We start from the raw sequence: 18645 nt of genomic DNA on the forward strand, positions 1-18645 counted from the left end.
GGGTAATTTCAACAAGACATAACAACTCTAAGTATATACAAACTCAATAACAGCTTCAAAATGAACAATGAAAAAACAGCACCAAAATGAGAAACTAACCAATTCACAAGTATAATTAGAGGTTTAGATACTTCTCTATCAGGGATAGAATAAGCAGACAGAAAATAAGTTAAGAATATGGAAGACTTGTGGCTTCCCTGGTGGCGCAGTGGTTGAGAGTCCGCCTGCCGATGCAGGGGACACAGGTTCGTGCCCTGGTCCAGGAAGATCCCACATGCCGCGGAGCAGCTGGGCCCGTGAGACATGGCCGCTGAGCCTGCACGTCCGGAGCCTGTGCTCCACAATGGGAGAGGCCAGAACAGTGAGAGGCCCGCGTACCACAAAAAGGAAAAAAAAAAAATAGAATATGGAAGACTTGAAGAACACTATTAAATATACTTGGAACATCAAGCTGAATTGACATTTATACATCACTCCATCTAATAATGGCAGAAGCATACATCTAATAGCATGTATTAGAATAGCATCTAATACATAGTGTTTTCAAGTGCAGAAAGAATCTTCACCAAGATAATTCACATGCTGGGTCATAAAACAAGTCTCAATAAAGTTGAAAGTATTGAAATCATATAACTAAAGCAGTTAAGCTTAAAGGGTAGGTGCTTGTACTAGAAGAGAAAAAGGTTTTCAATCTAAGTTTCTTTTTTTTTTTTTTTTTTTTTTTGCGGTACGCGGGCCTCTCACTGTTGTGGCCTCTCCCGTTGCGGAGCGCAGGCTCAGCGGCCATGGCTCACGGGCCCAGCCGCTCCGCGGCATGTGGGATCTTCCCAGCCCGGGGCACGACCCGTGTCCCCTGCATCGGCAGGCAGACTCTCAACCACTGCACCACCAGGGAAGCCCTCAATCTAAGTTTTAAAACAGAAATTAAAAAGAGCAAATTAAAATAAAATTAATTAAAAAGAAGAAAAATAAAGTATGAATGGAAATAAATTAAGTAGAAAAGAGACAAACAGTAGTAAAAAAAAATCAATGAAAGTGAAATCTGTTTATTTGGAAAGATCATTAAAACTAACAAAACTTTAGCTAGACTGGGAAAAAAAAAGACAGGAAACATTACCAATATGAGTCATGAAAAATCACTAGAGAGTCTACAGAGACTAAAAGGATAAAAGAATATTATCAACAATGTTTTGGCAATAAATTAGAAAATGACTTGCAAGACACAAGTGATTAAAACTAAGAACAAAATAGAAAACATGAATAGCCTTTGAAACTGAATTCATAATTTAAAACATCCCCAAAAGGAAAACTCCAGGTCCAGATGGCTTCACTGATGAATTCTACCAATCATTCAAGGAAGAAATAATGCCAATTGAAAAGAAACTCTTTAAGAAATACAAGAGAATGAAACACACCCCAACTCAATTTATGAAGTCAGCACTCCCCTGATAACAAAACCACGTGAAGACATCACAAGAAAAAATTAAATACCATACCATAATCATTCATAAACAGATACAAAAATCCAAAAGGAAATACTAGCAAAATGAATCAAACAATGCAAAAGGATAATACATGACCACAAAATGTGTTTAGCCCAGATATACAAGGTTCAATCAATGCTATTCACCATGTTAACAGAATTAATATATATCAGGATCAATTAATGCAGAAAAAAAGTATTTGACAATCTTTTATACCCATTCCTGATAAAAACTCAGCAATAGGAATAGAAAGGAGCTCAGTCAACCCGAAAAAGGGTGTGTATGAAAAACTAACAATTAACGTTATAATTTATGGTAAATGATTAATTTTTTGTTTAAAACCAGGAACAAGGCAAGAATATTCATTCACATTACTTCTATTCACCATTTTGCTGTAAGACCTAGCCCTGAAAAAAGCACACACATACACAAAATAGAAGGCATACAGATTGGAAAGGAAGATGTAAAACTGCCTTTGTCTGAAGATGACATGATCGTGTAGATAGAAAACCTTAAGGAATACACAGAAAGGTAACAAAGAAAATACTTCAGTTTAGCAAGACTGCAGGATACAGGTTAATTTATTATTTTTTTTTAAAAGAATTTTTTGATGTGGACCATTTTTAAAGTTTTTATTGAATTTGTTACAATATTACTTCTGTTCTATGTTTTGCTTTTTGGCCACGAGGCACGTGGGATCTTAGCTCCCTGACCAGGGATCGAACCTGAACCCCCTGCACTGGAATGCGAAGTCCTAACCACTGGACCACCAGGGAAGTCCCACAGGTTAATTTAGAAAACATTATTCACTGATAATACATAAAAACATTTGTTTCTATGTATCAGCAACAAATAATTGGAAAATGAAATAAAAAATATAATTATATTTACAAATCATCAAAACTTGAAATACTTTGGAATAAATTTAATAAGACACATGTAAGACCTGTATGATGAGAACCACAAAATATTGGTGAGAGAAACTAAGAAGACCTAAACAAATGGGGAGATATACCATATTAATTCACTGGAAGACTCAATATTATTAAAATATAACTCTCCACAGATTGATTATAAAGATTTAAATGCAATCCCAATCAAAATATAAAATTCACATAGATATGCAAAGGATCTTCTAGAACTGTTAAAACACATAAAACATTTTGGCAATGGCAGGGGGGGCTCACACTACAAAGATTTCAAGACTTATTATAAAGCTACAATTATCAAGGCAGCAGTATATTAGAGAAAAATGCTATCAGTCAATGGAACAGAATTTAGAGTCTAGAAATATCCCTATACATACATGGTTGACTGATTTTCAAAAAATAACAAAAGTAACTCAATGAAAAAAGGCTAATCTTTTCAACAAGAGATACTAGAACAATTTCATACCCATATTGAAAAGAAATTTTAACCCTTACTTCACACTGTAAACAAAAGTTAACGCATATCATAGAACTAAATGTAAAAGCTAAGACTATAAACTCCTAGAATTTTTGTGACTTTGGGATAGACAGAGATTTCTTAGATAAAACACACCACAAAAGAAAAAAGAATTGATTCGTTCAAACTTCATCAAAATTTTAAAAGTTTAGTCTTCAAAGCCACTGTTAAGAAAACAAAAAGGCAACCCAACAGAATGGGATAAAATGCAGCTAACAAGCGCATGAAAAGATGTCCAATATCCGCATTCAACAGTGAAATGCAAATTGAAACTATGGGTTGGCCAAAAGTTTCAAATGAACTTTTTGGCCAACCAATACAATGAGATACCACTATAAATCCAACAGACTGGTTAAAATTTAAGACTGACAACACTATGTGTCGGCAAGGATGTACAGCAACTTTCACATGCAGTTGCTGGGAAAAGAAAATGACACAACTACTTTGAGAAAAAGTCTGGCAGTTTCTTATAAAACTAAAGACATACCTATTCTATGACCAAGAAAATTCAAAACGTTAAGTCTGGAAAAGACTTGTATAGGAATGTTCATGGTCACTTTATCTATAATAGTCAAAAGTTTAAAACTGCCCAAGTGTTCATCAAAAAGAGAAGGCCTAGGGGACTTCCCTCATGGCCCAGTGGTAAAGAATCCACTTTCTGATGCAGGGAACGTGGGTTCGATCCCTGGTCGGGGAACTAAGATCCCACATGCCGCGGGGCAACTAAGCCCACACGCCACAACTACTGAGCCCGCGGGCCTCAATGAGAGAGCTCTTACGCCGCAAGCTACAGAGCCCATGCACTCTGGAGCCCGTGCACCACAACTAGAGAGAAGCCCACATGTCACAACCAGAGAGAAGCCTGTGCACCACAACGAAAGATCCTGCACACCTCAACAAAGGTCCCGCGTGCCACAACTAAGACCTGACGAAGCCAAAAAAAATAAGAGAAGGCCTAAATAAACTGTGATATATTCAGAAAATGGAACTACTCAAAAAGAATGAGTTACTTCTACATGAAACAACACAGATGAATATTAAGAATATGCTTGATCAAATAAGGTTTACACTGTATAATTCAAGTTCATGAATAGGTGACATTAATCTGTAGTGAAAATAATAAAAAGAGCATTGTCTCTGGGATAATGGGTAGTGGACTGACTGGAGAGGGGTGTGGAGCAAATTTTCTGGAATGATGCTATGTTGTATTACTTGATTGGGGTTTGAGTTACAAAGGAGTATGTATTTGTCAAAACTCATCTAATGGTACACTTTAGTTCTGTGCATTTCACTGTATGCAAACTTTACATTAAAAAAAGAAGTAAATAAATATAAATTTCAGTTATTTATATGCATGATGAAGTGTTGAGGGGTGAAGTCCACAGTTTACTTCAAAATGCATCAAAAACTGAGATGAACTGATAATTGAAAAGAGAGATGGATAAATGGACAAATATGTGACAAAGCAAATATACCAAAATGTTAACTGCAGAATCCAGCTAGTGTGTATATGGGTATTCACTGCAAAACTCTTCCACATTTTAAAATTACAGTCATAAAATGGGAAAAATATCATATTTTAAAACTAAAAATGGCAAAAGACTTTTGAGAATATTTAAGCATATTTGAAAAAGAACCAAATGTTACTTATAAGAAGTGAAAAATGGCTAAAATTTTTAAAACCTCACTGAAGGGTGTTAGTTACATGAATACACAGAAAGAAACAATCTACTTAGAGCAAAACAGACCAAAGACTTGAACACACTCTTCATAAAGACGAACACAGAGTAACACATATGAAAAGTTGTTCAACCTTAAGAGTAATCCCAGAAATGACATTTGAAAGCACAATGAGCTACTACTTACACCCACCAGATTCACATGAAACACAAAGAATGACAGCAACAAGTATTGGCAAGGATTAGACCAATAGCAACTCTTACACACAGCTACTGCAAGCGTAAACTGGTATAACCAGGGCTTTAACTAGTAAGGCTGAATACATCTATAGTGTCTGACCCTGCAGTCCACTACTAGTATGTTCCGCAGAGAAAATCTTACATATGCGTGCCAGGTAACTGATGGAAGATTTCACAGTGGCATCGTTTATAATAATAACAAACCAGAAACAACCCAAATGGCCATTATCAGTAGATAATGAGTAATTTGGGATGTATAGTCAAACAATTGAATCCTATATAGCAGTGAAATGGCTCAATCTCAGGAATGTGACAGTGAGTCAGAAAGCAAGAGGTAGAATACATACAATATGGATCCATGAACATGTTGTGTAGGAACACAAAAACATGTGACAAAACTATAAAGAAAAGCAAATGACAATTATAAAATTCAGGGTTTTAGTTTCATTAAAACTAAAGAGGGGAGACAGGATCAGGGAGGACCCACAGAGGGGCCTCAAAGGTAATGAAAACTTTCTGCTTCTTAAACTGGGTGGTAGCTACTCAGATGTGCCTTAGATTGTTCATCTTTATACCTTACATATTAATATGTGAATATTATATTGGATCTAGTCAAAGTTTATTTAATACAAGTGAAATATATGACTCTTAAATACCTAAAATGGCAAAATTGATCTTTAATGATATTCTTTGCCTACCCGAAAAATCTTGTGCATCCTCATGGTGGCTGAACAAAAGATAAATCTTGTGAGAAGCAAGCGAAGAAATTCATCTCCAAAAAACTGGAGAAATGCCTGATCTGCAAAGAGGAGAAAAGTGACAGTAAAAGGATACTTAAGTGGAAAATACATTTCAAAAGGCAAGAAATGTTCAGGAAAACCTTCTCAACTTTCCTGCCTTCAACAAATACCTTTACAAATTCAAACAATTTAAACAATTTAAAACCATTATAGTACATTCTGTTAAGTGTGCAGTTAGATTAGTAGGGTACCTATTGAACGTGAATGGGTCAGTAGCTGGGCAATATCGCGGTTGATTTTTCGAAGATATTCTTGACACTTTTCCCATAGGCCTCTACGCATGCTTGACAATCCAGAGACAAATAGGAAGGCCATTAGAGGATTGTTCAAAAAGAGAGTGAAGAGGCTACCTCGCTGAGATTGATCTGTAATAACAAACATGTTTTATATATATAGACAACAGTTTTGCAAAAGAGAGGCATTTGAGGAACATTTTAATATACTGACAATGTATAAAATTAAAGCTGTATCATTAAAGTATACTTCAACAAAGTACATTCGGCTTGGAACTACAAAAACATATCCCAGGTACATTGCTTTCTGCTGAAAAAAACTTAAGATAGAGCCTCGTAAACTTAAGAGAAATGGAAAATGAACATATTCCTTTGCTTTTTTTTCCCCTCCCACTAACAACTTCCATGCAAATATGGCAAGTGCTGGATCATGGGCAGCTCCTAATGGAACCCTCTGAGAAGCACTAGAACTGCTAATCTCTTTCATTCTCCTTTGTTAGTTGCTCTTTCTCTTCCTATCCCTTAAATATCAGTATTTTCTTTCTCCACATTGCTGATCTCACCTATGCACAAAGTTCAGTTATCATTTATATGCATACTAATTCCCAGTTCCCTATCTGAGCCTAAATAAGCTCCTTAGGTCCAGAACGGTGCTGTCCTACAGTAGCCACCAGACACACTTCAAAAGTGATGAGTCCAAACTGAGACACACTGCGCATTATAAAATATAAATGTCTCATTAACATTCATTCCCCCTGTTTGCTTCTACCTTAAAAAAAAATGTGGCTACTAGAAAACTTAAAATCACATGTGTGACTCCCATTATATTTCTATTGGACAGAGAAGCTCCAGACTACTATACTCAACCTAACTCTCAAAGGTAACCTCAAACTCAACATATCAAAACTTGTAAGTAGATTCTTTCCCATTGTTCTCCTACAAATCTGCTTCTTATCCAGGATTATCATTTCTACCAGCACCTCAGCCAGACACCTGGCAGTCCATCCCTGCTTCCTTCCTCTCCCTGATTCCCTCTCATCCAGTCCAACATCAAGTCCTACTAGTTCTCCAGGATTATTATCTCCAGCTAACCAGCCACTGTCCTCACTCTGGCCAACATCATCTCCCCATTTCCATCAAAGCTCCTCCCCAATTCATTCTTCACATGCTCGCATGCTTTTTCTCTGCTAGAACACTCTTATTCAACAATTTCCCACCCCCATCTAATTCTACGTATCCTTCAACTCAACTTTAGATATCATTTCATCCACTTTCTTAACCCTCAAGGGCTGGTCAGGAGTTCACCTTACATGTGCTTCCTCCTGTGAAACCCTCAGAGCACCTACAGTAACTGCCCAAGAGGTTGTCTATATCTTCTACCTAGCACAGCACCTGATAAATAAATGTGGAATAAATGCTTGTTGAATGAATGAAGTGACTCTTGGTTAAAGAGAGAACTGCAGAATTCAGATACCAGAGGTGCAGGGACGTAATTTGACATTCCAAATACTTAGGTATCTGCTAGTTTTGTGTCCAGATGGGACACATTTAAGGGATTAGAGGTCTAAGTTTTACAGCACAAAAAATAGGATACTGGACTAAAAAATGTTAAGGACATGTATTTCAATTAACCATATTAATAATAACAATAGTTAGCACATATTGAATACTTACTGTGTACCCAGAATTATTTAATGAGGTAGGTACTATTATCTCCATTTGATAGGAAAGAAACTGAGGCACAGAATGGCTAAGTAACTTCCCAAGGTCACATAGCTGGTAAGTGGCTGAGTTGGGATTCAAACACAATCAGTTTGCCTCCAGGGTCTGTGTTTTTACCCTCTTCACAATAAAACCTTTCAGATTAAATAATTGTGGTATTAACCCATTAGGTTCATGCAATTTAAAATAAAGCTGCATCTTGATAGGAAAATTTGATAGCAAAAAGCACTTGCAATTGGAAGGGGTTACATTTCTCCAAAAATGATAAGAAACAGGTTAAGAAAGTCCTCAAAGCAGGAGAGCTTTACCGTTGTTTGAAGGTAAGTTCTATCCCTTAGTGATTTGCCTTTTAGATACATGAACTTAGTATTTCTACATGTTTTTCCCTGTTAAATAGCAGAACTTACCTTAAAACAACGGTGAAAAGTCTCCAGCTTCTCTCGGGCATTCAAATGCTGACCATCACTTCCTGTGTCAAACTATGTCAGCAGACAGGACTTCTGGCTGGGAAGTAGCAGTAAAATGCCATCTCCCACAGAGAGACATCAGCACTATTCACAGTTAGGGAGATAGTGAAACAGTGACAAGTACTGCTAAAACAGGATTAAGGTTTGTTTAGTATTTTACCTAGCTTAATGACTGGGAATTAGATTAGATTTTATGTGTTGCTTACTGAGGACAAATTATTAAAGACAAAAAGTTTTTCATTTCTCAGCCACCTGAGAAAAGGCAAAACACTGACCTGTCTCTCTGGCACCCGGAGAAGAGGTTCTTTTATTTTAAAAATGCGAGGTAAAAATGTGAATAAAAGACACCCTTTAAATTGTGCCAGTTAGGTTATTCTAACACTTAGGCATAGATTGAGAAGTGTTCTAGACCAGAAATCTCACGGTGTTAAAAGATACTTAAAATATGTAGCCAGAGCTGGAGGAAGTCATGCTATATGGATGACAACCAGCACACCTGCAACACAAATTTTAAAATTCACAAATCATGAGCTCCCCAGTAGCAAGGGACCAAAACCTTACTCTTTTCTCAGGGATGATTTATCATTTCTTTCAGAATTATCTCAAGGCCTAACAGTAGCCCATTAAAAAATTCTGGTTGTTGGCAAGACTTCGGAGTTTATTTCAGACTGACACTTGCCACATCAAACTCTGTAAATCCACAACTGACCACTATAGGTGGGGGAGACAAAGATCAGAGCAGTATTATTCAAAATGTAGACATAAGTTTATTTGCAACCTACAGATACAACAGGGAATGACAAAACATACCTTGTAAAGCTTTTGGATATGCTGTAGGAGAAAGCAAGCAGACTAGTGGCTGTCCAAATAAGTTTGTGAAATTCTGTAATATATAAGAATTTAAAACTTTCATTAAAGATTTGACCAATGATAGTAACTTTCCAAAGCATATCATTAGTGTATAGATTGGGTCCTTTTACTTATAAACAGATGCAGAAACATCAGTAACAGCTGAAAAGACTGTCATTCAAGTTTAACATGCATAACAGGTTTTCTTAAAGTGGTGAAGTTTATTAAGTGAGCTATTGATTTTTAAAGTAAAGGCACACACATGGTTGAAGTGTCACAGGGAGAGGGCATCTGGCTGTTTATCCAGAGGCTGCTCCATTGGGCAACATACACTAATATTTACAAGGGTAAATTTGCCAAGATCTATGATCTGGCTCTCAGCCTCACAGGCTCTAAAACCTGACTTACTGGTATGTGAAGATTGGATTAATCTCTCATTGTGAATCATATTAATTGCTCAGACAGAATGATGTATAAAACCAGAATGTGAATATGTTAATTTACGGTGAGAATTAAACTGACACTCACTACTCTTCGCATGATTAAGAATATCCTTTCCCTAAAGGCAGATCTGCATGGGAAGTAAAATCATAGACTGTTTGGTAAAACAAGAAAGAAAACTCCTAGGAGTAAACTTAATAAGGAGTGAAAAAAACAAAAATAACTAAAAAATACTCCTGAATGATAGAAATGAAGACTTGAACAAATGGAAAGATATATTGTGTTCTCAGAGGGGAACCCATTCTAAAGACGTCATTTCAATAATTTATTAAAATTTAAACTGAGCTCAACAAAAATAGCCACAGATTTTTTTCCGTGGCTGAAAGAAATTCTAAAGTGCATACAGATAAGGTACATTAGCCAGGAAAACTCTGAAAAAGAAGAGCAAAGAGGGGGAACTAGACTTACCAGACACCAAAACATACTTCAAAGCCTCAGTAATTAGAAATATGTGCCACAGCGTAAGAGGCAGAAAACCAAACAAGAAAATGAAGAATCTAGAATTAGACCCCAAAATAGACAGGGCTTAAGGATATATGATAAAGATGATGGTTGGAATTGGTAGGAAAAACTGATAGCTATCTAGAAAAAAAGTTGGCTCCATACTTCATACCAAAACCTAGGATGAATTTCAAATATATCTGATTTAAATGTAAAAAAAATTAAACAATAACAGTGCTGAAAGAAAATAAGGGTTATTTTTGTCATCTAGAAGATCTTCCTAACTATTATAATTAAGATTGATAAACCCAGTTACAAAAATAAAAAATACAGCATGAACTAAATCTAAAGCTAGATGATGGGGCTTCCCTGGTGGCGCAGTGGTTGAGAGTCCGCCTGCCGATGCAGGGGACACGGGTTCGTGCCCCGGTCCAGGAAGATCCCACATGCCGCGGAGCGGCTGGGCCCGTGAGCCATGGCCGCTGCACCTGCGCGTCCGGAGCCTGTGCTCCGCAACGGGAGAGGCCACAACAGTGAGAGGCCCGCGTACCGCAAAACAAAAAGGTAGATGATGAATTGGGGAAAAATATTACGAGCTTTTTCAAATTCATAAGAAAAAGACTACTGTCCTAATAGAAAAATGGGTGAAAGGTAACACGGAATACAATATTGATTGATTTTCATATATGGAACCTTGATGCATTATTCAGATAGATTATTCTATTAGTAGGTCTATTAGCATTTTATTTAAAATTTTCTAATCTATAATTATAAACTAATCTGGGATAGAGTTTTTTGTATGTGCTATTTTTGTCTTGATATAGTATCATTATCATAATGATTCCTAACATTTATTGAGTGCTAACTATTGTCCAGGGACTATCCTAGGATTCTTAGCTCCTAACCCATAATCTTAACAATCCTATAAAATTATTACAGAGTAGGAAAAAGAGTCTCAGAAAAGACCAAGGAAATGCTCAAGGTCATATAAATGTCTTGTGGCCTTTTATAGAATGAATTGGATATTTCTGATATTTTCCATTGCTCTGGAAGTGTGCAGATTATAAAAGTTTAAAAGAATTTATTGGTGAACTCAAAATGGCTAGAGCCTTTTTTATATGGAGAAAAAGGAGATAACTTTGATCACTTCCCTCATACTATTTCATACCCTGTGATTGGGCTTTCAGATTTCCCTTCTTGTAGTCATTAGATATTTTTTTCCCAGGAAATTATCCATTTAACTGAGACTTTAAAACATTTTACAACTTTAGGGACTTCTCTGGTGGCGCAGTGGTTAAAAATCCGCCTGCCAATGCAGGGGTCATGGGTTCGAGCCCTGGTCTGGGAAGATCCCACATGCCGCGGAGCAACTAAGCTCATGTGCCATAATTACTGAGCCTGTGCTCTAGAGCCTGTGAGCCACAACTACTGAGCCCGCATGCCACAACTACTGAAGCCCGCATGCCTAGAGCCATGCTCCACAACGAGAAGCCACCACAATGAGAAGCCCGTGTACCTCAACAAAAAGTAGCCCCTGCTCACCACAACTAGAGAAAGCCCACGTGCAGCAACGAAGACCCAACGCAGCCATAAATAAATAAATAAATGTATCTTTCTTCAATAGATATTCATTGAACCTACAAACTAGACACTGTTCTAGGTGCTAGGGATACTGTAGTTAAGAAAAAAAACAAAAAACAGATTAAAAAAACCCTAAACCTGTCTTCCTGGAGCTGACATTTAGATGGGGGTGGAGGTGGCAGGTAGAGACCCACAGTAAACAAAATAAAGAAGTCATATAATATTACAGAAGCTGACAAGTGCTACATATGGAAAGACAGAATAGTTAGCAGCACAGAAAGATTTATAATCAGACTGTATTTAAATCCCAAATCAGCCACCTTGTGCCTTGGTTTTATCAGTAAAATAGGGATAATAAAAGTAACACCTTGCATTGTGAGGATTAAATGTGTTAGAATAGTGCATGGCATTATATAGAAGCTAACTTATGATTATAAGAAAAATAAAGTAAGAAAACTGGATAAAGAGTGCTGGGGAGGCATATAATTTTAAATAGGGCAATTAGGGAGAACTCTTAAGAGGCTTCAGCTGATTAAACACCTGGAAAACAATGTGGGTATCTTTGGAAGAGGATTCAAGGTTGGGGGAACACAACACAAAGATCCTACGCAGGAGACTGCCAGGTATGTTTGAGGAACAGCAAGGTCATTGTGGCTGAAGAGAACTGAGTGATAGGGAGACCAGCAAGAGATCAGAGATGCATCTGAGGTGGGGAGGAGGCATGTGAGGGCAGAAAACATGAAGCCTTTACTCTGAGTGAGATGAGGAGCCTTCGGAGATTTTGAGTAGATAAGTGTCCTAATCTGACTTACAGCCACACCGTGTTAGGAGAGCAAGGGGCAGAAGGAGGAAGCCTAGTTAGGAAGCTACTGCAATAATTCAGAGGAGAGATGATGGTAGCATGGACCAGGATGGTGGCGGCAGAGGTGGTAAGATTCTGGATCTATTAGTTATAACCAATAAAACATTCTGAAATGGATGTGGGTGTGAGGGAAAGAAGAGTCCAGAATGAAACTAAGGATTTGGGCTAGGGCAACTATAAAAGCACAATAGTCATTAACTGACATGGGGAAAGCTGGATCTGGAAGACGTCTAGAAATTCTGTCCTGGGCATGTTAGCTCTGCAGTCTCTGTGAGAATCACCAAATAGAGATGTAGAGTAGGTAGATTATATTCAAGTCTGGAGTAACTGAGAAAGGTCTGGGCTGGAGATATAAATGTGGAAAGTGTCAGCATAGAGATAGTAATTAGAGTCATGAAATTATGTGAGGGCATCAAGGGCAGTCTGTTGTAGCTGGAAAAGAAGAGGAAAAAGGATGGAGCCCGGGGGCACTCCAGTGATAGGTCAGAGAGATGAGGCAAAACCAGAAGAGGCTTAGAAAATCAGCTGACGGCAGGCCTCCTTTGCCCTGAGGCAATCAATCGAGCCACTTGCATTTAGGTTTTAAAGGCCTTATGCAGAGAAGGGGACAGCAGTCAGAGCTCAGGGTCTGCCTAAGATGGAGTCTAACAGAAAACTGGCCCTGCTAAATTGGAACCCCAAAGGTCTACACCCTTACTGTAAGGATGAACCAAAACCAAATTTCACACCTTCCTGCCCCCCAGGACCATGCCTCGGGGGACCACAGGAAAATTTTCTTGGTGCTGAGCAGAGCAGAGACAGAGCAAACAAACCAACCAAACAGTCCTGATGGTTGTAACTGTAAGCCAGCCCTCTTGCATGTTTGTAGCCCAGATTCATACCACCTAGGTAACCCCAAACACATGGTCCCCAAATGGCAGTGCCTCTAGGTGTCTAGCAGAAGCAAATGCAGACCCTCTCTGGATGAAAATACCATCATTCTAGGGCTCAGTGAATTTCCCACAGATAATTTTAAGGATAACAAGAAGAATCTAAGGATAACAAGAAGAATCTGTAAGGTCGGATCTTAACAAACGGCACCGCGAAACAGGAAAGCTTCAAGTGAGCTTCATTAGGGAGCGCTCCTGGGCGAGGTTCACTGGTCCGAGAGAAAAGGGCCAGAGAAGTCGCACCCGGGCGAGGGTTGGGCAAGATTTTATAGGGGAAGAAGGGAAAGGGGTGTGGTGAATCTGGGAGGGCACAGGGTATTCCTTATTTGGTGGTCTTTTCGGGTATCCTGGGGACCGTTAGTCCCGCCCCTGGAAAGGCGGGAAGGCTGGGCTGGGTTCAAAGTCCCCAGGTCAGTTCCTGGAACTGGGTGGTCCGGAATGTCTCCAGGGCAGTTTCAGGAACTGGGTGGTCCGGAATGTCTCCAGGGCAGTTTCTGGAACTGGGTGGTCCGGAGAATTTCGGTCTGATGCAACCTGTGAATCTGATTATGTTCCCCTGCCTCGGGCCAGTTGGCCTTACATCCCGACATCTTTGGTGTAATGGGGCGGCGTTCTGATCTCTGGCTACTTCATGCTGAATGGGGGCGTCGAAAGGGGAGTCGGGCGACCAGAGGTCCGAGGCTTAGGGGAGACCAGCGGGGGGTTCTGTAGGAAGCAAGGTTTAAGGACCGAGGAGCATTTGGTTTGTGGCCACCCGAGAGACTTCCTCCATGCGCCTGCGAAGGAACCTAAGAAAACAGGGAGCAAACGTGAGCAAGATACAGATGAGAATTACGGGGCCTAAGATTGGTGTTAGCCAGGTATAGAGGGTGGATCGCCACCAATCGGGAATTGGGGAGGCGGACTGTTGGTGTTTGCGTTGGAGTTCTTCTCTTAAGCGATGGAGGGCTTTTACACTGTCTTCGAAGAGTCCTGTTTCATTGATGTAATAGCAGCATTCCTCCTGTAGGAAGAAGCAGGTACCTCCTTTGTCGGCCGTCAGGAGATCCAGGGCTCGTCGATTTTGGAGGGCAACTCGGGCTACTGAGGTGATCTGGCGCTGGAGGGAGGTGATGGAGGCAGCAGAAGCCTCGATGGCTAGCTGGAGTTTCTGTTCTAGGTCACGGGATGTTGAGACACTGTATGTTAAGGCTCCTCCCCCGATGCCCGCAGCAACGAGAGAGGAGGCGAGGGAAATGCCTGCGACCATAGGGAGAAAGATGGCCCTTTGGCCCTTAGAGAGGTCGAGGGCCCGCATGAGTGCTATCAGTTAAGCCCTTTGAGAGGTTGTCCCTTCTGGGAGGCTGTTAGCCTTGATAATAGTTGAGATAGTTACCACCGCATAGGCTGCCCGTCGGCGTCCGTCAGGACTGAGTATTGAGCTACCGTCCACAAAGAGAGTGCGGTCCGGATTTGAAAGAGGGGTGTCAAAGAGTCCCTCTCTTGGTGGTTTGAAGGGTTCTATGACATGAGGGCAGAAATGGGATGGAAAACCCCCGGTGCCACAGATAGGCAGGAGGGAAGCCGGGTTCAGGTGAGGGGAGAGATCAAGAGAAATAGCTGGGTTTTCAATGAACAGGAGGTGGAACTCCTGGATGCGGGAGGGGCCCAGGAGGGAGAGAGACTTGTGGCCTAGGAGGTCGACCAGCCGGTGGGAGGAAAACACGGTTAGTGGGTGGGCCAGAGTCAGTTTGAGTGTTTGTTTGGTCAGTTCGGCTGCCGCTGCTAGGGCCCGAAGGCATGGTTGCCATCCCCGAATGGTTCGGTCTAGCTGTTTGGAGAGGTAAGCCACGAGGCGGTAGGAAGGCCCTACAGGCTGGGCAAGGAGTCCAGTGGCTATTCCGGCCCGTTCATCCACAAAAAGGTGAAAAGGTCGGTTTGGGTTGGGCAGAGAAAGGGGAGGAGAAGATATCAGAGCGTTACGGAGGGTGAGAAAGGCCTGTCGAACGGCGGAAGGAGAGGTGAGGGGTCCTTGAGGGGTTTCTTTAGCGGCTAGATATAAGGGTTTAGCAAAGAGAGCAAAGTTAGGGATCCAGTGTCGGAAAAATCCTGTAAGGCCCAAAAAGGAGAGTTTGTTCCGCTGTTTCCGGAGGCTGGAGTTCACGGATAATCCGTGTGCGGTCGGCTGTTAGACCTTTTGTGGTAGGGGTAAGGTGGAGCCCCAGGTAGGTTACAGAAGATACAGATAACTGAGCCTTGTCTGGGGAGACCCGATAACAGCGAGAGCCAAGGTAATTGAGGAGATCTGCAGTATGTTGTCTTGAGAGGCTGAGAGATGGGCTACAAAGGAGGAGGTCATCTACATATTGAAGGAGTGTGCTGGGGGTAAGGGTGCAGGAAGTGGGGTCCCGTGCCAGCGCCTGACCGAAGAGGTGAGGACTGTTGCGGAAGCCCTGGGGAAGAACTGTCCAGGTGAGCTGACTGGAAGTATGAGTATCCGGATCCGTCCAGGTAAAGGAGAAGAGGAAATAGGAGTCGGGATGAAGGGGGATAGTGAAAAAGGCATCTTTGAGATCCAGAACCGTAAAAGTGGGTTGTGGATGGGGGGATATGGGAGAGCAAGGTTTGGTACTACTGGGTGGAGAGGAATTATGGCCTCATTGATTAGTCGGAGGTCCTGGACCAGGCGATAATCCCCAGAGGCCTTGCGGACAGGCAGGATGGGGGTGTTGCAGGGAGAGTCAGTGGGGATAAGGAGTCCCTGGTTTAGGAGTCTGGTGATAATAGGTTGTAGGCCCCTAAGGTGAGTCTCAGAGATGGGAAATTGGGGCCTTGATGGAAATTTGGAGGGGTCCTTTAGGCGGATGAGAACGGGGGAATGGTGTGTTGCTATTATGGGCTTACAAGTATCCCAGACTTGGGGATTGATTGGGTTTGGTGTGATTGGAAGAGGGGGATAGGAAGGGGAGGGTTCTAGAGACAGGCCGAGAAGAGGAAGCAGGAGTTGGGAGGAGGGGACCTTAGGGTCAAGTCTGACCAGCTGGAGAGAGGCCCCTAAGTGGAAAAGGACATCTCGGCCTAGCAAGAGAACTGGGCAGGATGGTATGACTAAGAAGGAATGAGTAAAAGGGAGTCCTTCGATATGACATGGGAGTGGACCTGTCTGGAGTGGGAAGGATGGTTTGCCATCAATACCCATGACCGAGATCTGGGAAGGAGAAACTGGCCCGGAGTAAGTAGGCAGGACCGAATAGGTAGCCCCCGTGTCCACCAGAAGTGAGATGGACTTACCCGCTACCTGTAGCGTTACCCTGGGCTCGGCGAGGGTGATGGGAGTCTTCGGAGTGCGGGCGCCGTCAGTCGTCAGCCAATCCCAGCAGTTCGAGTGGTAATGCCGTTGGGTCGGCCTGCCCCCCGCGTGGAGACGCTGAGGGAGGGCCAGCCGTAGGGCAGTCACTCTTCCAGTGGCCCGTTAGCCCGCAGCTGGGACAGGGCTTAGAAGGAGGTCGGGGATTGGGACATTGGCGAGCCCAGTGGCTTTCTTTTCCGCATTTGAAGCAGGCCCCTGGCGGGGTTGCCTTTTGCAGACCCCGTGGATGCTGTGATCCATGGGAGATGGCCGGCCTTAGGGCTGCTACAAGAGCTTGGGTTTGGAGGCCACCTTCTGGTGCATCCGAGCCTGTCGGCTGGATTCTGCCAAATCCTCACGGCCATTATAGACTTTAAAGGCCATTTTTACCAGATCTCGAATAGGGGTTTGAGGGCCGTCTTCTGCCAGTTTTAATTTCTTTCGGATGTCCGGGGCTGACTGGGTGATAAAATGGGTGGCTAGGACCACTGCCCCTGCCGGGGTGTCGGGGTCCAGCCGGGTGTAGAGAGTTAAGGCCTCTGTAAGGCGATTGAGAAAGATAGCTGGATTTTCGTTAGGTTCCTGGGTTATCTCTTTTAGTTTTTCAAAATTGACTACCCTATGAGCGGCAGCCTGCGTGCCAGCCAGGAGGCATTGGATCATGAGGTCGCGTTTACGGCGGCCATCTTGGCCATCCTGATAAGTCCAGCCTGGATCAGTGCCAGGTACGGCAGTCGCTCCGACGGGCACGGAGTTATCGGTAAGGTGAACCTGATCTGCATGGTTTCGGGCAGCAGTTTGAATTCTTTCCCTTTCGTCAGGGGTTAAGGTAGAGGACAGAACCACAAAGATATCATGCCAGGTTAGATCGTAAGCTTGAGATAGGTAGCAAAATTCTTTGATGTAGTGGGAGAAGTCGGCAGAGAAGGTGCCTAATCGCTTTTCTATTTGAGAGAGATCTTGGAAAGAAAAGGGAACATGAACTCTAATCCTTCCGCTCCTGCTACCTCCCTCAGAGGGCACAGGAGATTGAAATCTTGGGAGTCGTGAGAGCGTGTACGTGCACTAATTGGCGAAGCAAGGGGCGTGGGTGGAGAAACCGTTGAGGGAGGCGGGGGAGCGGTTGGAGGGGCCAGAGCGGTTCGGGAGGAGGAGGGGCCGCTTCAGGGTAGGTAGGAGAGGAGTTCTGAAGCGGGGAGTGGTAAGAGATTCGGGAGGGTCGGTTAGTGGGGAGAGGTCATCATCAAAGGAAATTAGGGGCTTGAATGTAGGAGATGTCTGTTTGGCAAGAAGGATCTGGGAAGTGGAACAATCGACGCAGAGGGAAGGGCGGGAGCGCAAATACCAGAAGGCCTGAACATAGGGGACCTCGGACCATTTGCCTGTCCTGCGGCAGTAATTATCTAGATCACAGAGATGTTAAAATCTAAAGTCCCTTCAGGAGGCCATTTGGATTGATTGTCTAGAGGATATTGTGGCCAGGCCACAGTGGAACAGAAAATAAGCCGTCGGCGACGGAGATCTTGGGAGAAACCGAGGGCTGTAAAATTGGCTAGGAGACACCCCAGGGGCGTCTTAGAATCTGGTTTCGACTGTGAGGTTCCCATGACCCCCCAGTCTGTCCCTGAGTGAATGGAGAGGGAGAGAGGCGTCCCTGGTATCAGTCTCCAATTCACGGCAGGTCAGAGGGCGCTCTGGCGATTGGGACGTCTCCACAATCACCCGAGGCCCAGCGGGTCGGAGAGCGGTCAGGCAACTGGGACGCCTCCACAGTTGCCCGAGTCCCGGAGAGACACGGAGAAATCCCTGACGTGGCCGCGATTAGGGACAGCAAGTCCAGTGGGCAGGGACTCTGGGGGTCGGAGGGAACAAGGGAGGGGGACTTACCCCGTTTTCTGCCGGATCGGGTGGATGAGTAGAGGTTCCCTGGTTGTCTCCTGGGGGAGGGGAGGGGCGGCCCGCGCGGTAACCCGTGGGGCTTGGTACCCCTCCCGGGTTTTGGCACCAAATGTAAGGTCGGATCTTAACAAATGGCACCGCGAAACAGAGGAAAGCTTCAAGTGAGCTTCATTAGGGAGCGCTC

The 18645-nt window shown here is 42.8% G+C and overlaps 1 protein-coding gene across 1 annotated transcript in view; it reads right to left on the minus strand.

Moving 5' to 3' along the window:
* SCAI (suppressor of cancer cell invasion) overlaps positions 1 to 18645 on the minus strand; it is a 136049-nt gene that overhangs the window by 3982 nt on the left and 113422 nt on the right. The window contains exons 15-17 of the mRNA XM_065879166.1: positions 8882 to 8954; positions 5841 to 6014; positions 5548 to 5648 (exon numbers count right to left, since the gene is read on the minus strand). Of these exons, the coding sequence (XP_065735238.1) occupies positions 5548 to 5648; positions 5841 to 6014; positions 8882 to 8954 (348 nt within the window). The remainder of the gene's footprint in view (positions 1 to 5547; positions 5649 to 5840; positions 6015 to 8881; positions 8955 to 18645) is intronic.

Source organism: Phocoena phocoena, chromosome 6 (genome assembly GCF_963924675.1).
Source record: "Phocoena phocoena chromosome 6, mPhoPho1.1, whole genome shotgun sequence".
Lineage (NCBI taxonomy): Eukaryota > Metazoa > Chordata > Mammalia > Artiodactyla > Phocoenidae > Phocoena > Phocoena phocoena.